At 51.5% G+C, this 25900-nt stretch overlaps 1 protein-coding gene, 1 long non-coding RNA gene and 1 other non-coding gene across 3 annotated transcripts in view; 1 reads left to right on the top strand and 2 right to left on the bottom strand.

Annotated features, from left to right (window-relative positions):
• The first annotated feature begins 1826 nt into the window (after nucleotides 1-1826).
• The window catches only part of TCEA3 (transcription elongation factor A3), a 43007-nt gene continuing 18933 nt past the window's right edge, over nucleotides 1827-25900 (top strand). Inside the window, exons 1-5 of the mRNA XM_058676742.1 lie at nucleotides 1827-2140; nucleotides 7578-7640; nucleotides 8099-8204; nucleotides 10194-10335; nucleotides 18232-18294. Of these exons, the coding sequence (XP_058532725.1) occupies nucleotides 2072-2140; nucleotides 7578-7640; nucleotides 8099-8204; nucleotides 10194-10335; nucleotides 18232-18294 (443 nt within the window). The 5' untranslated portion in view covers nucleotides 1827-2071. The remainder of the gene's footprint in view (nucleotides 2141-7577; nucleotides 7641-8098; nucleotides 8205-10193; nucleotides 10336-18231; nucleotides 18295-25900) is intronic.
• On the bottom strand, nucleotides 2844-3847 carry LOC131482461 (uncharacterized). The gene is made up of 2 exons (XR_009247017.1): nucleotides 3619-3847; nucleotides 2844-2956 (listed from the first exon to the last, which is right to left on the bottom strand). It is a non-coding gene; the product is annotated as an uncharacterized LOC131482461 (long non-coding RNA).
• LOC131479694 (U2 spliceosomal RNA) lies at nucleotides 14710-14904 on the bottom strand. Its single transcript, XR_009245052.1, has one exon. It is a non-coding gene; the product is annotated as a U2 spliceosomal RNA (small nuclear RNA).

The following is a 25900-nucleotide window of genomic DNA, read 5'->3' as shown; positions in this document are numbered from 1 at the left end:
TGGTGGGAACCTCAACCCAGTTAGGGTGTCCCCTTAGCTCCCCAACCGGGCCTGTTCCCAGCCATAGATCACGCACATGCCAGTGATTGCTCTGACTCAGCTTGGCTCAGCCCCTCACCTGTCCCGGCCTCTGCCTGAAACACTGTGGCTTAGCGTCCTTGACTTTGCAGACCAGTAGGTGCAAGAGCCTAGCTCGGCATGACCTGTGCTCCATGCTGGTTTCTAGTTTTGCTTGTAGGCTAAGGTTTGCTCAGTCCTGCCCAGTACATCTTGTTGCATTACCGATTCACACATTAGGCAGCTGTTGGAGCTACTTTGCCCAGCTTGTCCGGCCCCCAGGTCTGGATCACATGTTCACCAGTGGGAGCTAGGACTCGCCAGGGGAGTTTCCTAAGTTCCTCCACTTGATCCACTCCCAGACCCAGTTCCCATACATGCCATTGGGTTTTTTTTTAAAAGATTTATTTTATTTTTTTTTTAATTTTTATTACAAAGTCAGATATACTGAGAGGAGGAGAGATAGAGAGGAAGTGGAGCTGCCGGGATTAGAACCAGCGGCCATATGGGATCAAGGAGAGGACCTTAGCCACTAGGCCACGCTGCCGAGCCCGATGCCATTGGGTTTTAGGCCAGTGTCCGGCGTAATCTGGCCTTCCATTTGGTCTTGTATGAGCTGGTGAACGTTGCAGCCCGGCTCACCCCACACCCTATTCAGGATACACATTTGGGTGCTGCTGCCTTGACCAATCCAGACTGTTGTGGGTTCCTTTAGCTGTGATTGATGGCAGGCTTCTTGGTCACACCTAGCTTAGTCCATCACCACCCCAACTTTTGAGCTAACCAGTGGGGCTAGAATTTCCACAGGTTTTGGTCCACACATCCCCCACAGAATCTACCCGCAGAAATGGTTCTCGAGTGCTAGTTAATGTCATGGCCCTGCCTAATGTGACCCCTCTGCTGATCCATCATCATGTCAGGTAATAGGACATGATCCTGCTGGACAAGCCCCGAGCCTTAGCTTTTGCCTGAACTGGTGTTCGGTGCTCAGCATTGTTAAGTGATTACAAGTTCTTCAAAGGAAGAGTAACCGTCATTGGGAATCTTTAGGATTGATTCACATCCCAGAAGCACAATGGATTCAACCTGGAGCTACCTAAGCAGCGATTCAAAGAACCAAAACCCCAGAGTTCCCTGGCTGGGCAGCCAGCAGGCGGAGCTAGGCCCCAAATGGTTTAAACCCCCAAGCCCTAGGTCTGCACCCCTCCCCAATCCCATCCACTGCTCAGTGAGGGCGGTGGGTGGGCCCCAGGCTCACCCAGCCCAGGCCAGCCCCGGATACTTCCACCTTGGTGTACTTACCCCGAAGGGAGCAGCCCCCCAGAGCCCAGGCAGGCCTGGGGGCGTATACCACATGCATGTGGTGGCTGGCGTCTGGGATCCGAGCATGAGACACCCCATCCTGAGACCCACTCAAAGCCTGTAGGCTGCAGCAAGTTTCAACCCCCATGTCCAAGGTCGCGCCCCTCCCCAATGCCATCCACCGCTCAGTGAGGGTGTGGGGAGACCTCCCCACCCTCGGTCGGTGTGCTCACAGCAGCACTTTCTAATGGAGCTGCAGCGGGACAGAACCAGGCACCTCAGGATGCTCCTCGGGGGCGCATGGGGTTGCTCTGCAGCTCCGTGAACGCCTCCAGTGGCCGGGAACAACGCCCTCCCAGCTCGCCTCGGAGCCCCCTCTCCAAAACTCCCTCCCCCTTCTCTGCGCCCTCGCTTCGGAGGGTGAAGGGTGTCATCTCGCAGCCCCGGGTCCTCCCCGAGTCCCTGCAGGCGGGTGCGGGCACTCTTTGCCCTGGCGAGTCCTTGAAGTCTATATTTAGTGCACGCCACCCCTCCCCCACGGCAGGGAGGGACCCGGGAGGTGGGGGCGGCCCCGCCCCCGCCAGGCGTGTATGTGTCGTGTGTGCTGCGGCCCGTGCAGGTTGCGCGCCCTCGGTCTTGGCGCCTGCTACCCTGGAGGCTCGGCCGTTGCCTCAACGCCTCGCTTCGCCCCGCCGGTCGTCGTCGGGCTAACATGGGCCAGGAAGAGGAGCTGCTGAAGATCGCCAAAAAGCTGGAGAAGATGGTGGCCAGAAAGAGCACGGTGAGGCTATGGGGTTTGGGCCTCGGCCCCCACCCCCGGGTGGCGCGGCGCGAGCCAGCCCTGGGAGTCACGGAGGCGCCGGCTGGCCCGGTGCCCGTGGGCGCGTGCGGGACCCAGAGGCCAGCTGAGGGTGGCTAGCCGTGGACCTCTGAAAGACGCTTGCCCGACACTACTTAGGGGTGGGTGTGTGCGGGTTTCGGGGAAAGGGAATGCGGTGGAGGAATCCTGCGGGATCCTGCAGGCACAGCGCCACTAAGCGCCGGACGGGAAGGGTTCGCTCCCCGCCAGCTTGCGGAGGGCCGGGCGAGAAGGCGGGCCAGGAGGGCTGAACTTGAGCGACGACTTTCTCTGGAGTCCCGTTTTCACGGCGGGCGCTAGGGGACAGACTCTGGGTGTCCTAAGAAAGCACGGAAACTTGGAAAGAAAAGTGCTTAATCCCGCCGCTCCAAGCCTGCACCACCGACCGGCGGGAGCGGTTCTGTTTGCAACTTTCCTTACCCTTGGCCACCGGGTGGGGCCGGCCTGGCGGGAGCCGAACAGGTGTGGGGCGGGGGAAGGGGGCCGGGCTGGAAGCCTGGTCCAGGCGGGCGGGGTGAGGGAAGGGGGAGGACAGGGATATGGCCGCAGACGTTGCCTGTGTTGGAGCGCTGGAGGGGGAGTGTTAGGGAGTGTTAGGGCCTGCAGCTCTCCCAAAGCTCTCAGCGGTGGTCCGGCGGAAAGTTAATGTTTGATCCTACGGGTGATCTTTGCTTCTGCCTGGCAGCTAGCCGGGCCAGAGCAAACCTGGCGTCGGATGCCTGAGGACCTGGGCTCGACCTGGAAAGAAAGAGAAGCGGCAGGGAGAGCCTGTGGCAGCCCCTTCAGGCTGCCCTGTTCCAGGGCTTTCTTGTACCCATCCTCTTCAGCATGTCCGCTCCAGTGCACTCTGCGACCCTCGGGGAGGTTTAGAGCAGAAAAGAGGGGCCCACGCCAGTGGGAGGGGTCCACAGCCCTGGAGCAGATCTTGTCTGGGCCTCAAATTCCTCATTTGAATGAAGGCGATGAGGTCCCCTCCCTCTGGAACAGGTGTCCCTGGGTTTTTTTCTCTGCTGGCAGTGGGGAGGTTGTGAGACTTAGTGCTTGGGAAGAGCTCATGAGTGATACCTGCCACACAGCCTCGTGGCACACGCAGCGGTGCAGATGGTAGGGAGTCACTGCCCTCTGACATGCCTAGCCTCCTGTCACCTGTTTGTTCCAACTTCAACATCCTCAGTGAAACTGAACCTCAAGTTGGAGGGCGTGTGTCCCTGGCTGGAGGAGGCAGGGAATTCTGAGTTGAATTCCGGTTTTCCTAGCCCCTTACTAACAATTTCCAAGGCTTGGGCTAGGAAGGAAATTTGGGGCCTGTGCTGAGAGGGGTGGGCTGTGGTGGGGAAAAAGAAGCGAGGGTTGAATAGGTGCTCGCTTCCCGCCCCATGCTTGCCTGGCTCCATGCCCACCTCTCTCCTCTCCCAGCCTGGCTCTGGGTCTTCCTCCATGAAATGGGAAGAGGGTGTCCCCTGGGCACAGTTTCCACAAGTACTGAGAGATGCCTGCCTCCAGGAAAAACACAAATCTGGCTCCAGGGTCCCTTCAGCCCGGAGCCAGTCGGCAGCCTTGTCTGCACCTTGGACTCCTGCAGCAACGGAATGGGCACAGAACTCTGGGCGTGTGGCCGGGAGATGTGGGGCCTGCGGGGGGGGGGGGGGGGAGCGAGGGCGGGCCCAGCCTGCTGTGGTCAGCAGAGCAGGGCGCACTTCCTGAAATAAGACGGATCCTCCACGTTGCAGCCCAGGCCGGTGTCAGCTGCCTATTGGTGAAGTGTGCTTTGTTGGATGCTCGGAGAGAGAACCGAATGAAGCAGGTTCATACAAACAGGCAGGTTCCAGGCTCGGACAGTCACAGCCACACACGCAGCTAGCCCAGCCTCTGCCTGTGTGGGAGACAAGGTTAGTTACGCCTGTGACAGAAAAACACACTCAGCAGCCACCGCATTCCGCGCCAATGCACAAAGCTGCAGATGCAGCAAACAGCCACATGGACACATCCAGATGCACTGTCCTCTCCGAATCAGAGTGGCTGCCGGCTGTCACCCCAACCGGGCTGCTGGACAGCCCAAGGTTTTGCGACTCCAGCTATGACCTAGGTCATCCTGCTTCAGGATGACCCAGTTACACAGCAGTGACCAGCAGAGCTGCATATGCTGTGCTGAGCTGGAACCAGCTTAACACTGTTTGTTGACTTTTTCAGGAATTTTGCAAGCTGGTCATTATTGTGCAAGCCATTATAGAAAATTATCAGGTTGCAGTTAAATAAATGGTATAAAAGTAAAGGGAGTAGAGACTCCAAAATCATACTTACTTCCTGATTATTTTACTACATTTTACTGTCATTGCGTGATCTAGAGGTATTGCACTTGTACTTTGTCATAGGGAAGTGCTGCCAGTGCTCATCAAAAAGTTCACAGAGAAACAAGCATTTGAGGCAGCAGTTAAAGCACCACTTGGGACACCTGCATCCCGTGTCACAGTGCCAGAGTTCTGAGTTCCAGCTTCCCACCTGTCGCTGTCCCACAGAGATGGACTTGGTGCACTGAGCCTGTAATAACGTGTGTGGACTGTGACTGATGGTCAATAGTTTATTAGTGGCATCAGACTTTATACACTGAGGGTCAGGTGGGATAAGAGAGGAGGTATTGAGCTTATCAACAAAACCCATCAACTCTTTCTATACTTTTGTTTGGAACTCCTTTTGTTTTGTATATTCTACCAAGTAAAGTGTTCTCATACAAATGATATCCAATCAGTTATAGAAAAGGTATCCATTCTGTTGTTATCATACAACTATTACCCAACCAACTGTAATCCTGTGCTCCTTGACCTTCCAGGGTCACAATGTCCTTCTACATCCACCAATGCAGACTTGGGAGGCAGCAGGGGGTCCTTGCCTCCCATATAGGAGACCTAGATTGTGTTTCAAGCTATTGGTTTCAACCCAACCCAGCCCTGGCTATTGTTAAATATTTCGGGAGAGGAGGAGTTGATAGATGATCGCTCTATCCATCTGTTTCTCTCTGCATGTGTCTTTCTGTTTTTTAAATGCAGAAGTAAAATGTTGATATAGAGATGAAGCAGGTGAAGCACCGAGGAGAGTGGCCGGCACATGGATGCCTTCACTGAATGTCACACCTGTGGTGTATCCCACAAGTTCACATGTGCGTGCATGTGTAGGTGGTCACACCTCTGAAATTGGGCTGGGAACGAATCCAGTTCTAGCAGAAGCTAGGGACTGACAGCAGGCAGCTCTTGGCATCCAGGTCCTGGGCAGGGCAGAGCTGGCAGCTGGAACTATGCTGTGGGGGTGGAGACACTGGGGACTCCTGGGGAATGCATCTCAGGACAGGAGGCCCAGGCTGGCTTCTCACTCTGCACTTGATCTCAGCCCATGGGCCCGGAAGTGACAGGCGAGGGTGGAGGAAGGAGGAGGAGGAGCAGGGAGGTGACTGGTGCCTGGCAGCCTGACTTCCACCTGTCAACCTCCTCTTCTCCCTGCCGCCTTCTGTTTTCTGCTCTGTTCATTAACCTTACTGTTAATTCTTTTCCTGTTTGGATAGCACTGGGCTGCAAACAGAGCCCTAAGCTCCCAAAGATTAACACAGTTTTCCAAACCCAAGAGAGATGAGAGTGTTTGTTGGTCCACACAAAGACCCAAACATGAGCATTCCTGGGAGCTTCATTTGTCTGAACCCCAAGCTGGAAACCAACAGTTCCACCAACAGGTTAATGGATAAGTAATAGATGAAACTGAGGTATAGGCAAGCCAGTCAGCAGTCAGTAGGAACTGTGGTTTTGTGAAGCAAAAAAAGAAACCATTAGGGACTTCGCGCAGTGGTTCAGTTGAGTAATCCTCCCTTTGCAAGTGCCAGCGTCCCATGTGGGCACCAGTTCTTGTCCTGGCTGATCCACTTCCCACCCAGCTCCCTGCTGATGGCCTGGGAGAGCAGTAGAGGATGGCTCAAAGCCATCCTGCACACATGTGGAACGCTACACACACGGGAGACCCGGAAGAAGCTGCTGGCTCCTGGCTTCGGATCAGCTCAACTCCAGCCATTTTGGCCATTTGGGGAGTGAACCAGCAGATGGAAGATTTTCCTCTCATCTCTTCTCTCTGTGGATTTGCCTTTCCAATAAAAATAAATAAATCTTTTTTTTTTTTAATCCTTAAAAGTGCAAGATCACCTGCAGTGACTGAAAACAGGGCATGGATTATGTGAGGTAGAAGGCAGAGGCTGGCTTGGAAAGAGGTCCCAGAAAATGGAGTGTCTAGGGCTGCGTTCCTGGGTGTCAGAAATTGTCAAGCTATGTTCTTCAGTGTGTGCAGTATGTGGTGTGTCCATCCCAAGTTAATAAAACTCCCACAGTCCTTGCCCTGTGATGCTCATGGCTGAGGTGATGACAGGAGCCTCCACACGCACACAGACAACCAGTTGTGATATCTTTGACATTGGAGGGAGCAGTGGGGGAGGGAAGGGCCCAGTGGAAGTCAGAGGGCACGGTCAGGAGTTTAGGCTGAACCCTGGCCAGAGCCATGTGAAGCCAGCTGGGTGGTGGGGAATGGATAGAGAGCTGCTCTGGGGCAGAACTGTCCCCTTCTCTTCTTTTTGAAAAAGATTTATGTATGGGGCCAGTGTGGTGGCTTTGCCAACATCCCAAATGGATGTTAAAGTCCTGGCAGCTCCACTTCCCATCCAGCTCTCTGCTTGTGGCCTGGGAAAGCAGTCGAAGATGGCCCAAAGCCTTGGGACCCTGCACCCGCATAGGAGACCTAGAAGAAGCTCCTGGTTCCTGCTTTAAATCAGCTCAGCTCCGGCTGTTGCAGCCATTTAAGAAGTGAACCAGTGAATGGAAGGTCGGTCTATCTATCTATCTATCTATCCATCCACACACACACACACACACACATACCCATCTCTCTCTGTAAATCTCTCCCAAATAAGAATAATTTTTTTTAAGGCAGAGTGGCAAAGAAAGAAAAAGAGATCTTCCATCGACTGGTTCACTCCCCACATGGCTGTAACAGCTAAGACTGGGCCAAGCCAATGTTAGGAGCTAGGGACTCCTTCCAGGTGTCCTAGTGGGTTGCAGGGGTCCGAGAGTGTGGACCCTTACCTGCTGTCTCCCAGGTGCAGCTGCAGGAAGCTGGCTCAGAAGCAGAGGAGCGGGGACTCCAGCAGGGCACCCTGCCCAGGAATGCAGGCCACGATGCCCACCACCTCTTCTTTCACTTCTTTCTGCTCCTGACCTGCCCTTCAGCCATATGTCTATCTGGCCTCCTGTTCCCTCCCCCACAAAAGCCCATAGCAGGTGGAGAAGCCTTGGCAGGGTTGCAACCTCAGCTGTTGTCTTCTGGCTTCCCGCAGGAGGGGGCCCTGGACCTTCTGAAGAAGCTGAGCGGCTACCGGATGTCCGTGCAACTACTGCAGGTGGAGTGGTGCTGAGAGCTGGGGTGGCCGGTCGGTCGGGGCGGAGAGAGAGGAAACTGCCACAGATGGGAGGAAACTCCAGCAGAGAGTCTGGGGGAGGGGGCAAGGGGTCCCCTCCAGTTCTGGGAGAATGACTGGTTGACTTTTCTTGGATGCCCAAGAGGCCAATGAACAAGAAAATCTTGCCCGTGTTGTCCTCATACCCCCAGACTATCACAGAAGCTTCTAGGCTGAAAGATGTGCACAGATCTTGGGGGTTGGGCGTCCTAATGGCACCCAGCCCCACCCTGCCCCATTGCCAGGAGACCAGTTATCCATCCAGGAGCTCTGAGCATCAGATCTTCCAGCACTCGGGGTTTATTAAAACTTGGGTCAGGTCTGGAACTCAGAGGAAGTGGTGGAGGTACTGGGGGAGGTCCTGTGTGCCCAGCTCAGCCCATAACCTCCTCCCTTTGCAGACCACCAGGATCGGAGTCGCTGTGAATGGGGTCCGAAAGCACTGCTCAGACAAAGAGGTGGTGTCCTTGGCCAAGGTGCTCATCAAGAACTGGAAGCGGCTGCTCGGTGAGCAGGGCCGAGGTTAACTCGAGCTGCCTTCTATGTGGAACGGGTGGTGCCTGGCTCATAGCGTGCACTCCGTGTGTGTCAGGTGACTTTACAGATGGCAAGTTACAATGGGGAGCACCAGGGCCTGTGTGGTACAAGAGCACATGTTTCATGCATGTGTCAGTTGTGTGTATGTGCCTAGGTGTGTGTGTGTATTTGTGTGCTCCTATGTTTGTGTATTCAAGGGAACTTGAGAAAGTTGGTACTCAGGTGTAATTAAGCAGCAGCATTGGCTCAGCATATTGAGCTGCTCCTGGAAACACCACTTTGCTACCAGACGAAGTGATCTGGCCCCTGTTTCTGGCTGCTGGACAGCTATTTCACCAGAAATGAGAGCCGGGAAGAGGAAAGATTTTTTAAGATATGATCTCTGGATCCAAATCTATTTTCACCCAATCAGTCAGAAAACAAAGAGGGTGAGTGAGTTAAAAGCGTAGGAGTAGGGCTTGGCGGCGTGGCCTAGTGGCTAAGGTCCTCGCCTTGAACCCATATGGCTGCTGGTTCTAATCCCGGCAGCTCCACTTCCTCTCTATCTCTCCTCCTCTCAGTATATCTGACTTTGTAATGAAAATAAAATAAATCTTTAAAAAAAAAAAAAAGCGTAGGAGTAGCTGCAGGTGAGATTGGAAAAAAACATGGGTCCATATGTTAATTGATGACCAAGCAGATCCCCAGGCTCTGACAGAGGATGGTGTCTCCGGGCGGTCCAGGCATCAGCCACATGGTGGCTTCCCCACTGAAGCTCAGCCTGCTGGTGACAGTGTACCTGTGCTTAACTGGGGGCAGGTCTGCTGTCCCCAAGTCATCTCCTCTTAAGCCCTTGCAGCTCCCATGCCAAGTCCCTCTCCCTCACCTCCCACCCCGGTAATCCAGTGTCAGTTAAAAAATAAAAAGGGACCACTCCTTCATTACAGTTTCGTATCGGAGGACCTGGCTCTGCTGCTAATTCCAGCTTCCGGCTCGTGCACAGTCTCCGAGGTAGCAGGTGATGGCTCAAGTATGTGGGTCCCTGCCACCCACATGGGAGACCCTAATGGAGTTCCTGGCTCCCGTCTTTGGTGTGACTTGGGTGTTGCAGATATTTGGGGAGTGAGCCATCAAACCAAAGTTCTCTTACCCTCGTTCTCCTGTGTATGTCTCCCTCTCTCGGTCACTTTGCTTTTTGAATAAGTGGATACATCTTTCAAAATAAATACGTATTTTAGAATTTATTTCGATGTAAATTTTTTTAAAGATTTATTCATTTTAATTGGAAAGGCAGATATACAGAGAGGAGGAAAGACAGAGAGGAAGATCTTCCGTCCGATGGTTTACTCCCCAAGAGCCTGCAACGGCCGGAGCTGAGCCAATTTGAAGCCAGCAGCTAGGAGCTCTTCCAGGTCTCCCACATGGGTGCAGGGTCCCAAGGCTTTGGGCTATCTGCTACTGCTGTCCCAGGCCACAAGCAGGGAGCTAGATGGAAGCGGAGCCACCGGAATTAGAACTGGCACCCATATGGGATCCTGGCACATGCAAGGCGAGGACTTTAACCACTATGCTATCGCGCTGGGCCCGGTGCAAAATTTTCAAATACATGCATATTTTTGTAAAATATTCATTTTCATAAGTGTTTTAAAGATCTGTCATTATACATGAGTTTCAAATTTTTCTTGCACCCAGATTAACTTACCTTTTAATTCCATATCTCACAAACTTTTGAAAGTCCCCTGTGCAGTCCATGCTTGTATGCACACGCATGTATGCAGGTGTTCATAGATGTGTGTGTGCGTGAATGAAAGCCCTGCACAGGAGAAGATGCGTTTGTACCCACTGTCCCTGGGGGCGGGCAGTGGGGTCTGCACAGCTGACGTCACCCCGCCCTTTGCTACTTGTTTCCAGAGTCTGGTTGAGGCTGAGACTGTGGAGACAGAGCTGAGTTAAGGGACTGTATCACCTTTTTGTTTGCAGACTCTCCGGGACCCCCTAAGGGAAAAAAAGGAGAGGAAGGAGAAAAAACAAAGAAAGAAAAAGGTGCTGAAGGTGCAGACTGGAAACCAGAACCAGGCCTCTCTCCATCAAAGAAAAATCAAGGGAAAGAGTCCAAAAGCAGGTATTTTTTCCACAGTCATTTTATTTATTTGTTTGTTTACTTATTTATTTTTAAATAATGATTACATGGTTGATCAGGGTAGGAAGGATCAAGGTTTAGGTTGAGTGAATGCATTGCTTCCAAATTTGCTGTTTCTTCTTGTTCCTTGGGGAATGGGAGAGAGAAAAGAGGACCGCTCACGACTTTCCACACCTCCCAGTACCCAGTCATCCATTTTCCGTTACTGTCACAAGAGACCTGAGGCTGCACCACTGTGTAAGAAAAGCAGTTTCCATCTTGAGGCTGGAAGTCCAGCCAGTGTGGCAGCACTGACTGGCAAAGGCCCTCTTGTGGGAGGATGGCATCATGGTTCTCAGAGTGGCAATGCTGAAAGACTGTGGGACATGCCAGGCGTGGGCTCAGGGGGCATTAACAAGGTCACCAGGGCGCTTTACTGGGAGGAATTGAAGTCATCCTGTGGGTGGGATTCCTACTCAGCCCCTGGATTACTGTCTCGCCAAGAGATCAGCCGCTATGGCAGGTGCTCCCTGGTCCAGGGAGTCTCCCAAGAGCCTGCGTTAGTAGGAAGCTGGCTGGAAGCAGGACTCAATCCCAAGCACTGTGATACTGTGACACAGTGCTCCCCCTTCCCCTGGCTGTAGTGCCTGGTCACCCTGGGCAGTAAAGGTCACCATCTCGGGCAGTGCTTTCTCCACTGGTCTGCCAAGACCCAAGTAGGCGGTGTGTGGCATTGGATCCCCTAGAAGGAGACAGGGGCAGGAATCAGCGGGCCGGCAGGGCAGCCTCAGGGAGACCACACAGCCACCCTTGGCTGTGTTCTGTGGTCACAAGGACAATAGTTCAGATGAGGCCATTGTAGGAGGGAACCCCCAGCTTAGACGCACGCACACACACATACACACCGCTATTGTATGTGCATGCCCCAAATCGTGTAACCGTCCGTAGATGAAGCTCCTGTGATTCTAGCAAGGGTGAGACCCTTGCACTCAGGGGGCCTGGAAGCTGTGGTTTTTTCCCCCTGGTTGTTTATGGGTTTGTTCGACGTCCTTCCTGTCTAGACAATTTAGCAGGCAGAGGTCATTTGCACTCCAAGCAGTGTTGTCTAGTAACCCCACTGACAGTCTGCCTCTGCAGGTTTCCAGGGCAACCGGGGCGAGGGGGTCGCTTGTCCATTAAGAAGACTTGGTGTGGTTTATATCTTTTGTTAATATTTTCCTCTAATGAGAAAGAAACCAAATGCCCCCAGTTACAGTAATGCAGAGCTTTATGGCAGGATGCGTTCTGGAAAACACATCTATCTCTAGGCGAGTTTGTCACTGTGTAGACATTATAGTGTGGACTTGTACAAACTGACACAAGCTACGATGTGATCCGGATGTGATCTGTGTGGTCCTCATGTGGTCTGTCTGACCCAGACACGGTGCATAGCTGCTGGTTGCACTGGAGACAGAGTGGATCACCCTCTGTCAGGCCCAGGTCCTCCTGCTGAGAAAAGCAAAGCAGTTCTTTGGCCCCACTCCGTACCCTTTGCGCCTGTGCCCCTAGCCGGGTGTCCCCCAAGTACATGACTCTGAGAGAGACCCTGCCATCTCCGTATGGCAACTGAAGTCCTGCCTGTTTGTTCTGACTACAAGATTCTTTGACTCTTGGGGTCTGCCTTTGTCCATCTGGCCATGGAAGGTGTGTCAGATGTTGCTGGAGACACCTGCTACCTTGATCTAACAACACGTTTGTGTGGATCCCGTCCAACGCTTTCTACAAGCAGTTCCGTTTTTTTTTTTTTTTTTTTTTTTTTAAAGATTTATTCATCTTATTACAGCCAGATATACACAGAGGAGGAGAGACAGAGAGGAAGATCTTCCGTCTGATGATTCACTCCCCAAGTGAGCCTCAACGCGCCGGTGCGCGCCGATCCGATGCCGGGAACCTGGAACCTCTTCCGGGTCTCCCACGCGGGTGCAGGCTCCCAATGCATTGGGCCGTCCTCAACTGCTTTCCCAGGCCACAAGCAGGGAGCTGGATGGGAAGTGGAGCTGCCGGGATTAGAACCAGTGCCCATATGGGATCCCGGGGCTTTCAAGGCGAGGACTTCAGCCGCTAGGCCACGCCGCCGGGCCCAAGCAGTTCCGTTTTAAGAAATTCATCAGGGGCAGGTATTGGGCCTAGCAGTTCAGATACTAATTAAGACACTCGTGGCCTGCACTGGAATGCCCAGGTTCAATTCCCAGCTCTAGATCCTGGTTCCAGCTTCCTGCTGAGGCAGACCCTGGGAGGCAGTGGCGAAGGCTCAAATGATTGGGTTCCTGCCACCCACGTGGGAGGTCTGAATTGTGTTCCAGCTTCTGGCTTTGGCCTGCTGTCCTGCAGCTGTCATGGGTGTTTGGGGAATGAATTTGCAGGTGGAGGGTCTGTCTGTATCTCCCTCTTTCCCTCTCTATCTTCAGTGAATTAAATAATTGAAAGAAAATCAGATTAAAGCACAAAGATGATGTCTTCCTTGTGTTACATTTCTCTGCTGGTGTTGCTGAGATATTTTTGAGCTCTGAATCAATTTTAGAAACATTTTATTTATTTGAAAGGCAGAAGGAAAGTAATGGAGGGGGCAGGGAGAGAAGGAGATCCTTCATTTGCTTGTTCGTGCTCCTGAATCGTCATAACAGCCAGCGCTGAGCCGTGTCACAGGCAGGAGCTCCATCTGGAACACCACCTGGGTGACGGGACCCCAGGACCTGAGCCCACCAGCTCACCATCTTCTGCCTCCCAGGATGCATTGGGGAGCTGGACTGGAAGTCGAGGAGCCAGGACACGACCTGGAACTCCAGTGTGGGGTGCAGGTGTCCCAGCAGTGGCTGAACATGCTGCACCACAGCACCCATGCCTGTACTGGGGCATCTGCACATTCATATCCACAGAGCTGCTGCAGTGGATTCCCCAGGGATAACAAAGGATGTTTGCATGCGTGACATTCACATGCCACAAAGAGAAATGCTACAGTATTGAAAAATGTCTAATGGCACAGGGAAATTGCACTGAAATTTAAGAGAAACCATGTATGATATAATATATACAGTATAGACAGATTTATAGAAATCAGGGAAGGCAGGTTACCATGGTAATAGTGATTTAGTGATTGTCTTTGAATGACAGCATAAGGAATATTTTTGTTTTGCAAGTTTCTGTTTATACTTTTCCAGTAGATATGTACTAATTTAAAAGATTTATTTATTTGAAAGGGAGAGTTACAGAGAGGGCAAGAGAGATCTTCCATCATTGGCTCACTGTCGCTGTCCCACAGCGATGGACTTGGTGCACAGAGCCAATAATAACGCGTGTGGACTCTGACTGATAGTCAAGTTTATTAGTGGCATCAGACTTTATACACTGAGGGTCAGGTGGGATAAGGGAGAAAGTATTGAGCTTATCACCAAAACCCATCAACTCTTTCTGTACTTTTGTTTGGAACTCCTTTTGTTTTGTATATTCTACCAAGTAAAGTGTTCTCATACAAATGATATCCAATCAGTTATAGAAAAGGTATCCATTCTGTTGTTATCATACAGATATTATCCAATCAACTGTAATCCTGTGCTCGCAGACCTTCTAGGGTCACAATGTTCTCCTGCAGCTCACTTCACCAAGCAGCCTCATTGGCTGGGCTGCGGCAGTGCCAGGCCAAAGCCAGGTAGGTGCCTGGCCATCCAGGCCTCCCGTGAGGGTGCAGGGCTCCAACTGCTTGCCTTGGCAGGGAACTCAATTGGAAGCTGAACAGCTGGGACTTGAATGGACTTAATCTGCTATACCACACTGCCAGTCCCGTACTAATTTTTAAATTAAAAGTAAAAATAAAGATGCAGCGAGGCAGTGGGTTCAGCCACCACCTGTGACTCTGATGTCCCAAAGCAAAGCTGCTCTGTTTCACTTTCACCTTTCTGCTGATGCTCCTGGGAGGCAGTGAAAGGTGACCCAAGAGGTGGGGTCCCTGTCACCCATGTGGAATACCAGGATGGAGTTCCTGGATCCTGGTTTCTGCCTGGTCCAGCCCCACCTGTTTTAGGGGTGGGTGAAAGAGCTCTATTCCTCCATGTCTGTCTTCTTCTCTTTGTATTTCCCCTCCACCTTCTGTCACTGTGCCTTCCACATAAAGCAGTGACTTGAGCCGCTAATAAAGATGCACATTCCGGGCTGTTTCTCAGTGTTTCAGATTCATATCAGCTGCATTTTATCGGGGAGCCCGGTGTGGATGTTGATCTCGGTGCAGAATTGTTGGCTTTTTCCTCCACAATGATCCTCTGTTGCTTTTGAAATCAGAGCAAATAGCATTGTTTCATTATTATTATTATTATTATTATTATTATTATTATTATTATTCCCCTGAGGGAGTGCACTGTTCCTAGAAGCATTGCACTACCAGGTCAATGTGCAGAGTGGACAGAACAAGCTCCTATTCTAATTCCTGCTCTGAACACCCATTTAGTATATTGTCCAGGGGGTAGAGGACGTATCAGATATTAAACAGATAAGAACAGATATTATCAGGGATTGGTGATGTCGCTCATCGGGTTAAGCTGTCACTTGCAGCACTAAAATTCCATATCACATGCCATTTCTTTCTCTTTTTTTTAAGCTTTATTTTTATTGGAAAGGCAGATGTACAGAGAGGAGAGACAGAGAGGAAGATTCTCCATCCGATGGTTCACTCCCCAAGCAGCTGCAACAACTGGAGCTGAGCCAATCCGAAGCCGGGAGCCTCTTTCAGGTTTCCCACACGTGGGTGCAGGGTCCCAAGGCTTTAGGCCATGACTGCTTTCCCAGACCACAAGCAGGGAGCTGGATGGGAAGTGGGGCTGCAGGGATTAGAACCGGCACCCATGTGGTATCCCAGTGTGTTTAGGACGAGGGCTTTAACCACTATGCTATCACGCCGGGCCCTCACATGCCATTTCAAGTCCTGGCTGCTCTGCTTCTTATTCAGCTTCCTGCTAATGGTCATTCAAAGCAGCAGGTGAGTGGTCCAAACACTTTGGTCCCTGCTGCTTATGTAGGACAACATGATGGAATCCCTGGCTTCTGGTTTCAGCTGGGCCCAGCTCTAGCTGTTGCACCTTTTGCGGAGTGAATCAGCTGATAGAAGATTCCTTTTTCTTTCTGTTTATTCTACTCTCTCTGGTGTTTTGCCTTTCAAATACATAAATAACTTAAAAAATAAGAGTGATAAAAGTCTGCTATAGAAATGTAAAAAGAGAAAAAAACTCACGATCCAAAATCAATGTTAGTATTTTGAATTGCGACCGGTCTTCCTATTCTCTTTGATTTGTTTTCTAAACCATCACCAGTTTTCTCATCTGCTTTTTCAAATTTAGGGGGTGAGTGTTGGGTATAGCTGTTAAATTGATGCTTGGGACACCCCCCAAATCCATTACATGTGTAGTTTTGAGACCTTAGTTTCTTATAATGTGTAGCTGGGAGGCAGCAGGCAATGGCGGGGGAGGGGGGAACTGGTGGCTGTGTTCTCTTTCACTGCCTGCCTTTCAAATACATACATACATACATACGTACGTACATACGTATATACATACTTCACAAAGTTCCAATAGGAACTGGAAAAAAAATTAGTGAAATGCAATAGAACTTATTACTTGTCAAATGTGTCTATAACAGCTTCTATGCTCTTTCAGTTACTCAATCTGCAATTGTATGCTACCTTTTCAACTCCTAGTTAACATTTAACTTTCCATTGAGGTGTGTTTGTTTTCCCAGAGAAGTTAGAGCTGCCAGGGATGCCCTGGCATTGTTCAGGGTGCCCTGCACAGAGCGAGCATATCCTGGGTGCTAGACCCCAAAGGGCCAGTGCAGTGCTCTGGGGACTCCTGGTCATGACCCCCCTATCTGGTCCTGCCACAAGGACCTGTTTGCTTTTTAGCACCTTGGCCAAGTGAAGGGCCAGATGAGTGGTGTCTCGTGAGATGAAGTCAGAAGACCAGGAGCTGCACTGCTGGGTGAGCAGATGGCTAGAACAGGAAGTGGAGGTGGCAGTTGCAACACATGGATTTCCATTGACTGCATCCCCAAGTCCCAGGATCAGGGGAAGGGATTTCTTTGAGAGCCCTACAGGAACCACTGGGGTGGGAGAACAGGTAACTGACACACAGAAAGCCAGGGTTCGGGGCTGAACTTGACCATTTATCCTCGTACTTGGTCTCTGAGACTCAATATTATGGCCTGAAAAATGGACACTATTACTTTAGTTCTTAAAAATGAAAGTTGGGTTTGTAATAGAATTATTAGATGATTGAGATCATTATCCGGGTAACCAGTTGTTACTGTGAAATGTTTTCAGACACAAAGAAGAAAGTAAAGCTTCAACTCTATCTAGAAACAAGCACTCATATTATATATAGGGTTGGGCTTTAAGATCCTGCTTGGGGGCCCAGCTCAGTGGCCTAGTGGCTAAAGTCCTTGCCTTGAACGTGCCGGGATCCCATATGGGCACCGGTTCTAGTCCCAGCTTTAGGCCATGACTGGGAAAGCAGTCACCTCCTATCCAGCTCCCTGTTTGTGGCCTGGGAAAGTAGTCAAGGACAGCCCAAAGCCTTGGGACTCCCACCTGCGTGGGAGACCCGGAGGAAGTTCCTGGCTCCTGGCTTTGGATTGGTGCAGCACCAGCCATTGCAGTCACTTAGGGAGTGAATCATCAGATGAAAGGTTTTCCTCTCTGTATATATCTGACTTTGAAATAAAAATAAATAAATCTTAAAAAGAAAAAACCCTGCTTCGGATGCCCACATCCCAAGTTGAAGTACCGGGGTTCAACAGCCAGGTCTGCTTCTGATGCTAGTTTCCTGCTCATGCACATCCTGGGAGGCAGCAGATAATTCCCATCTTGAAACATACAGGACCTTGCCTCTTCGTGCAATTGGAAGTGTGCTGTAGGTGCTGTTTGTCACCAGTGTTCTGTGTGTGACAGTGTCTGCCTGAACTTCCTGCAGCTGTAGCTGTGTGATTGTCACTGCCCTGAGGGGCCTCTCCACCCCGCTGGGAGAGGGGCCAGAGGTTCCACAGTCTGTCTTTCTAACACGGTTCCAGCTCTGGAATCGCATAGAATATGAACTGTCATTAAGAAAACTCAAAGGCAAGGACACTTATCAGTTGTGCTGAAGTAAGAGCCTGCCTGGCCCCTCTTCAAAAAGTCAGATTTACAGGGAGAAGTAGAGACAGACAGAAAGTTCTTTCATCTGCTGATTCACTCTCCATGTGGCCACAACAACTGGAACTTAGCCAATCTGAAGCTAGGAGCAAATGCAGGGGCCCAAGGCTTTGGGCCATTCTCGTCTGCTTTCCCAGGACACAAGTGGGGAGCTGGTTGGGAAGCAGGGCCATGAACTGGCACCCATTTGGGATCTCAGAGCATGCAATGCAAGGACTTTAGCCACTTGGCTGCTAGACCAGGCCACATTGGCTATCTTGCGTGACAGCACAGTAAACATGTGGTAGACCACTGCTTTTTCACATGTTGTTAGAACCCAGCCAGCTCCTCTTTGCTAGACCCATGTGCTCCAGCTCTCCCTTGAAGGTGCCCTGCTGGGGAGGCTGAAGCAATCTCACTTTCTGTGACTACAGATGAATTTAGGGAGCCCCGGAATCCGGTGTTCCCCCTTCAGTTAGCCACAGCCTGCCTGACATCAGGATGGGAGCCACCTGCTCAGAATTCAAGATGAGGGGTTGGTGAATGCATGACCCAACACCTGGGCCTGGCATATACTGCTTTCCTCCTCTGGATGGAGGGCAGGTGAGGGCTGACTGGAACTCTCCAGGCTGCCAGGGCCTGGGGGTCTGCTTTAGCCCAGCCCACAAGGCTAGCCCACGTGACAGTCTCATTGCCAATTTCTCTGGTTCCAGGAAAGACTCTGCGGACTCCAGGTCTTCTACCTCCTCGTCTCCCAAAAGGCCCTCGATGGACAGGTAAGGGAGGCTGCCATGTGTGCCTCTTCTAAGTTCAAGGATCCACAAATGTGGCTCCTTCAGCGAGGTGGCTGTTGGTCCCTCATGGGGGAGTGTCCCCAAGGTCAGGTGGTACCTACTGAAGAGAGAGGTCATGAGGCACGTTCCTGGAATGGCTTCTCTGGATTTGGTGTGAACTGGTTAGAGTGTCTGTCCAAGAGTAGCCTAAATCATCAAGACCTTCCTTCCTCAGGTGTGGATGGAGATTCTGTGTGCCTGGTGCAGAAATCCTTGCAATCAGGGTGTGGGGAGACAGGCAATGCATCGAATAAGAGACTTACCCGATGGTTTCAAAGGGACAGTGCAGGGAGCTGGTGTTATGCGGCGCCAGTATCCCATATGGCTACTCCACTTCCAAGTTAGCTTCTGCTAATACACCTGGGAAAGCAGTGGAGGATAGCCCAAGTGCTTGGGGCCCTACACCCACTGGGAAGATCTAGAGGAAGCTCCTGGCTCCCAGCTTTGGCCTGGCCCAGACATGGCCGTTGCAACCATTTGGGGAGTGAAACAGCAAGTGAAAGAGCTTTCTCTCTCTGTGTCTCTCTGCCTCCAAATACATCTTTTTAAAAAAAGGAAGAAAGGAAGAAAGAACGAACGAAAGAAAGGAACAGAGTGCTGTGGGAAGGAGTGGGGGAGGGAGGAGGCTTGGAGACACGTGCTCATCAGGGTGATCAGATGTGGCCTCAGGGAGATCTGTCAGGGAGCTGGCCATTGCAGTCACTAGGGTGGGAGTGTGACTGGCAGCGTGGAGAACAGTAAGCAGGCAGAGAAGGTGGGGAGGGTGTGTGGCAGTGGGAAGAGTCACTTGGAGTGGCTTAGAAACAGGAGCTGCTGGAGGGATTTGAGTTTGGGACTTTAGCCTCTGAACCCAGCAAGGTTGCACTGGCTAAAGCACTGAGCGTGTAGGGGCCAGGGCCAGGCCAGAGGGCCCCCCACAGAGCTGTTGCAGGTGCTGGTGGCCTGAGCCCAGGGGGAAGCAGTGGGTTGGGAAGTTGTGATGAATGAAGCACTGATTTCCATGGAGCATGAGGAACGCACAGTCCAGGGTTTCCACTGAGCATCTGCAAGGGTGGAGTGTCCATCCGTGATATGGGGAAGGGTGCGCGTTGGCCGGACTTGAAGTGCAGTGTCAGGAGCTCGGCTCGACTGTGTGGGACTGGGAGTGTGCTTGTCATCCACAGGGAGGGGCGAATAGCAGCCGAGTGATTGGAGGCCAGAGAAGTCTAGGCTGGAAATGTTGATGTCAGAGTCGTTAGCATGTAGCTGGCGTCCCAAGTTCAAAGCTGCAACCCTGGGTGGGATGACCAGGGAGTGATGTGAATTGTGGCTCAGTGGGAGGCCTGAGGTCAGAGCAGAAGCCAGGGAGGTGGGCAGAGTAGCCGAGGCAGGATTCTACACATTATATAATCTATTTATCTTTTTTTTTTAAAGATTTATTCATTTTATTACAGCCAGATATACAGAGAGGAGGAGAGACAGAGAGGAAGATCTTCCATCCGATGATTCACTCCCCAAGTGAGCCTCAACGCGCCGATGCACGCCGATCCGATGCCGGGAACCTGGAACCTCTTCCGGGTCTCCCACGTGGGTGCAGGGTCCCAATGCATTGGGTCGTCCTCAACTGCTTTCCCAGGCCACAAGCAGGGAGCTGGATGGGAAGTGGAGCTGCCGGGATTAGAACCGGCACCCATATGGGATCCCGGGGCGTTCAAGGCGAGGACTTTAGCCGCTAGGCCACGCCGCCAGGCCCTTATCTTTTTTTTTTATTCTAATGAATTTGAAAGGTAGAGAATTTCTGCCGGCTGATTCATTCCTCAGATACCGACAGCCTGGGCTGCCCAGGGTTGTAGCCAGCAGACAGGAGCAGAATCCAGGTCTCCCACATGACCGGCAGGACCCAGTTCCTTGAGCCATCACCTGCTGCCTCCTAGGGTGTACCTTAGCAGGAAGTTGGAATAGGAAACAAAGCCTGGATTCAGCCCCAGGCACTCCTGTGTGAGGTGCCCATCCCTTATTTGTTGAAAAGGGAGGGAAAGAGAAAGAGATCTTCATCCACTGGTTCACTTTTCCAACGGCAATAACAGCTTGCTTGTGCCAGGCTGAAGCCAGGAGCCAGGAGCTTCTTCTAGGTCTTTTGTTTGGGTAGCAGGGGCCCAAGCATGTAAGCTATCTTTCACTGCTTTTCCCAAGCCTGTAGCATGGAAATGGCTTGAAAATGGGCCAGCTGGGACTCAAATCAGCATCTATAAGCAATGCCAATGCTGCGGGCAACAGCTTTACCTGCCACAGCGCCAGCCCCCTCACTGGCACTGAATCGACTGTCCTGGGCTGTGGGAGAAAGGACTGTCCTGTCCTTGGTAAAACAGTGACCATGGGTCCAGTTCTTGGTTTACTGCTGTGGGAGAAGCACTTGACAACTGGGTCAGAAATCTTCCAGAGTCCCCTCCTGGCTTTGCTTTGTGACCTTGAAGCCTGCTGGCTCCCTCCCTCCCTCCTTTGCTGAAGGTCTGCCAAGGGTACTAGATTTGTCCTCTTCACATTGGTACTGTTTCTTGCTGGTTCTGCACTGAGGGTGGGAGGACTACCCAAAGGAAGAGAGTAGATCTCCTGTGGGCACACTCCCTCTCCTATCCTGCATACTCAAGTTCCCTTCTCTTCGGACTCTTGGACTATCTGCCTCTGCATCATCTTTTTCATCTACCCATCCATCCATCTGTTCAACCATCCTCCCTCCCCTCCATCCATCCATCCATCCATCCATCCATCCATCCATCCATCCACTCATTTAGCAGGCTGCCTTGACCCTGGCTAGAAACTCAGCATCCCCTGGGTAGAGGCCACATGCACACACAATGGAAACCACGGCAGGCAGCCCAGCCCCCAGCTGATTGCTGCTTCATGGAAATTCAGACCTGATGTGAATTTTGAAAATTTTTGTTTTTATTTGGAAGGCAGACAGAGAAAGGCTTCCATACACTGGTTCACTCCTCCAAATGCCTGCAACAGTCGGTGCTAGACCATGTCAAGACCAAAAACCTGAAACTCAAATCATAGCCCTCATATTCCTAGAGAGCAGGGACCCAAATATTTGAGCCATCATCTGCTGCCATTCAGGGTGTGCATTCGCAGGAAGCTGGATCAGAAGTGGAGCTTGGGCACAAACCTAGACACTGAGAAGGGATGCATTCAGCTCACATGGTGTCTTAACTTCTGCTCCTAGAGTTTGCTTTGTATGCCCACCTGTTAGGGAAAGCTGGACATCTAGATTATGTTATGAAGCCCCCAGTGTCTTTTTTTAATTGGAGAGACAGATTCACAAAGAGAAGGAGATACAGAGAAAGATTTTCCATCTTCTGATTCACTCCCAAAATGGCCTCAATGGGCAGAGCTGAGCCAATCCAAAGCCAGCAGCCAGGAGCTTCTTCCAGGTCTCCCACATGGGTGCAGGGTCCCAAGGCTTTGGGCCATCCTTTACTGCTTTCCCAGGCCACAGGCAGGGAGCTGGATGGGAAGTGGGGCAGCTGGGACATGAACTGGTGCCCAAATTGGACACTAGCTCTTGAAGGGAGAAGATTAGCCAGTTGAGCCATTGCACCACCCACCCTCCCAAGCCCCCAGTTTTAAGTACTGGCAATATATTCATGTTTTTCTAAGACATAGCCAAGCAGGCCAGACATACATGAAACCTGTGCGTTTGTGACATCTAAGGCCAAGCAGTTTGAAACTCGGGGCTGCTGCTTTCCCAGGGCCAACAGCTCCTACAGAGTACAGGCAAAGCACTTGTTATTACACTAAGGGAGAGGGAAAAAAATATGGAATGAGTATATAGTGTTAATGTCCCGTGGTGTGGAGCAGTGGGGGGGGGACTTCACAGAGAGCCAGTGTGTAACCGGCTGAGCCATGCAGGTGAACAGTTTAGTAGACTGCCAGAAGGGGGCGTCCCAGGCAGCGGGAATAGCACATGCAAAGATGTGACAGCAGGAGTGAATGTGGTGCTCCGGGAACAGTCCCCTGGAACACCAGGAAGCTGACCACAAAGGATATCCTGGTGACAGGAAAGACCTTGTACATCCATCAGCTGCCCTTAACTCAACTCTCAGGATTGTTGGACTGCCTGTCACTTACTGCATGCTTGGCAGGGCAGTGCCTGAAATGACCTCGAGGTGGCGCTCTGAAACAGCAAGCCCAGCCGGAAGGTGCATCTGCTCAGACCCGGGGCCTGATTTTCCAAGGGCTGGCATTGGCGCTGGCAGATCTGGAGAGCAAAAAGAAACTGTTGATAAAGCTGACTCCCACGCTTGCACCGACCGATGCTGTCTTCCCTGCAGTTTGGCCCAGTTCCCAATCATATGCATTGAAAGCAAAATGAATGTGGCTTGCCTGAAATGTCACCCTGACACAAATTCTAGCTAATCAGCCAGTTCCTAGCCAAGCAGGAAGAACCTGGGCCGGTTAACCCCACCACAAAGGTGGGGAGAAAACGTCCCAGGCAACCTAGCCCTGCTCTAAAAGAGGATTCTAGAAAAACTCAGAAACACAATGGGATGTGTTGGAAAGAACTTGAAGATGGGCAGACTTTATTTTGTGGTCTGTCTTTTGGTGAGTGGATAGTGTTAGACAAGTCAGTTTAGCTGGTTGAGCCTCAATGCTATGATGTGTAAAATGGGGTAATTACAACCTTCAAGGTCATTGTTAGGACCGACTCTAGTAATGGAATGCCTAGCGCTGCTCTGAATCCATTAAATGCTCAATGAAAGCACGAAGCTTGACTGCAGGAGTGAACTATGTCTGTATTTTGCTGCTGGGATTCTCTCAGCTGCTTTTTTCCCTAAAGATTTATTTTACTTTTATTGCAGAAATCAGATATACAGAGAGGAGAAGAGACAGAGAGGAAGATCTTCCGGCCGTTGGTTCACCCCCCAGGTGACTGCAATAGCCGGTGCTATGCCGATCTGAAGCCAGGAGCCAGGAACTTCTTCCAGGTCTCTCACGCGGGTGCAGGGTCCCAAGGCTTCGGGCCGTCCTTGACTGCTTTCCCAGGCCACAAGCAGGGAGCTGGATTGGAAATGGGGCCACTGGGATTAGAACCAGCGACCATATGGGATCCTGGGGCATTCAAGGCGAGGACTTTAGCCTCTAGGCCACGTCGCCGGGCCTCTTAGCTGCTTTTAATCCCATGAGTTCTGCTTTTCTTCCCATTTTACATGTGGGAAAACTAATGCATCTGGAAATTCAGAAACTCACTCAGGGTCCTCCAGCTACAATGTGAGTGTAAGATACCGAGGTACACACCGCAGGGCAAGTAAAGCCCATGTGCAGCTGATTCAGGCTGAGTCTTGGCTCCCGGCAAGTGCAGAGGAAGACACTAAAATGTTTGCTGTTGAAAGTGGGAGGAGACATGTGATGGGAATGGAGGGTGAGTGTTGAGAGTACAAGGGAGGCATCATGGGAAAGAGAGTGTGGAATCTGGGAACAAGGAAGCTAAGCAAGGAGGCCAGCAGCGTGGCCAGCTGGCTGGCGGACACCAGGAAAGGACTTTGAACCTCAGAGTGGGTGTTGTGGCACAGCCAATTAAGCCACCACCTGTGACACCAGCATTCCATATCAGAGTGCCAGTTTAAGTCCTGAATGCTCTGCTTCCCATCCAGCTCTCTGCTGATGTGCCTGCGAGGACAGTGGAAGATGGTCCTGGGAGGCCAGGGCTCCTGGCTTCTGCTGGGCCCCTCCCCAGGCTTTAACAACTGTTTGGGAGTGAGCCAGCAAATGGAAGATCAATCTATTTTTTTTCTCTTCCCCTCTGTTACTCTGCCATTCAAATAAATAAATACACCTATCTCTTTTTTAAAAGATTTGTTTATTTATATTGGAAAGGCAGATTTACACAGAAGGAGAGACAGAGAGAAAGATCTTCCATTTCACTCCCCAAGTGACCACAGCGGCCAGAGCTGAGCTGATCTGCAGCCGGAAGCCAGGAGCTTTTTTTTTTGTTTTTTTGAGTCTCCCATATAGGTGCGGGGTCCCGAGAACTTGGATCATGCTCTGCTGCTTTCCCAGGCCAAAACCAGGGTGATGAATGGAAAGTGGAACAGCAGAGACACAAACCAATGCCCATATGAGATGCTGAAGCTTGGAGGTGGAGGATCAGCTAATTGAGCCATTGTGCCAGGCCCAACCAATACATCTTTTTAGAAATAATTCAAGAGTGCCTCCGCGGGAGCATCCAGGAATGACAGCAATCAATGCAGGTGTCTGCTTTGGTGCCCCCTTCGGCGAGTTTTCTCCAGTAAACCCTGCACCTGGGGTACATAGGTCAGCAATGCCTCATCGCTGCTGCTGGAAATGGTAGCCAGACCCCCTTAAGCCCAGGGAATGGGGTTTCCAGGCACCCCCTCCCTGATTTAGTCTTGTCTGGACCCCCTGACTTGTCGCTTCCCTCGCTCTGAAGCTCCCTAGATTTGTCATGTGTGCATTCACTGAACAGATTCACCAGGCGCCTGTGGCAGGTGCAGGGGTGCGGCGGTGAGCAAGGCACAGATTCTGTGCTCTGAAGCCTGCAGGCTGGGGCTGGCAGCCGCCAATGTTTGTAAACACCCAGCAAGTTAATTATAGAACTTGGAGGAGTGCCGGAAGGAAAGCAGTCAGGTGATGAGCTGCAGACAGGGACAGTTTGCCTGGACTAAAAGTATCACGGAAGCCCTCCCTGAGGACATGACACTGAGCTGACCAGCAGGAAGGCCCCGGCTGTAGGAGGAAGGACCAGCTAGTGCAAAGGCACAGTGGCAGGGAAGACAGCAGTACTGTGGGGTGGAGGGCACACAGCAGGGGATTCAGCTAGAAGGGGCTGGGAGGCAGTGGCAAGCACTTCAATGTTGTGCTGTAAGTGTTTGGAAGCTATCAGAGGGTCAGAAGCAGGGAATGACTTGTCAGCTGCTATGTGTGCATGTGTGTCTGGAAATTTTATTTATTTGAAAGGGAGAGAGAATCTTCCATCCACTAGTTCATTCTCCAAGTGGTGACAACAGTCAGGGGGCTGGGCCAATGGAAGCCAGGGGCCTGGAACTTCATCATGATCTCCTGTTCGTGTATGTGCCAAGGGTCCAAGCACTTGAGCCATTTCTACTGCTTTCCCAGGCGCATCAGCAGGCAGCTGGATGGGAAGTAGAGCAACTGGGATGCAAACCAATACTGGGGTTCAGTTCCCAGCTCTGGCTACCAACACCACTCTCTGGGGCCAGTGGGGATGGCTTGGTGCTTGGATTCCTGCCACCCACGGGGGAGACTTACTGCCTGCTTTGGCTCCTGGGCATTTTGGCAGGTGAGCTACCAGATGCAAGCTTTCTCTCTCCATTTCAAATTTGTAAGTTGTAAGAAATTTCAATTATTTTAAATTATTATACAGAGAGGAGGAGAGACAGAGAGGAAGCTCTTCTGTCCTTTGATTCACTCCCCAAACAGCTGCACCGGGGCCCAAGAAATTTAAATTTTAAAAAAGCTGGGGAGGGGGGCTGGCACAATAGCCTAGCAGGTAAAGTCCTCGCCTTAAACACCCTGGGATCCCACATGGGTG

The sequence above is a fragment of the Ochotona princeps genome, chromosome 2 (genome assembly GCF_030435755.1).
Source record: "Ochotona princeps isolate mOchPri1 chromosome 2, mOchPri1.hap1, whole genome shotgun sequence".
Lineage (NCBI taxonomy): Eukaryota > Metazoa > Chordata > Mammalia > Lagomorpha > Ochotonidae > Ochotona > Ochotona princeps.
The sequence above is the reverse complement of the archived record's forward strand: the minus strand, read 5'-3'. Positions and strand labels throughout refer to the sequence as shown.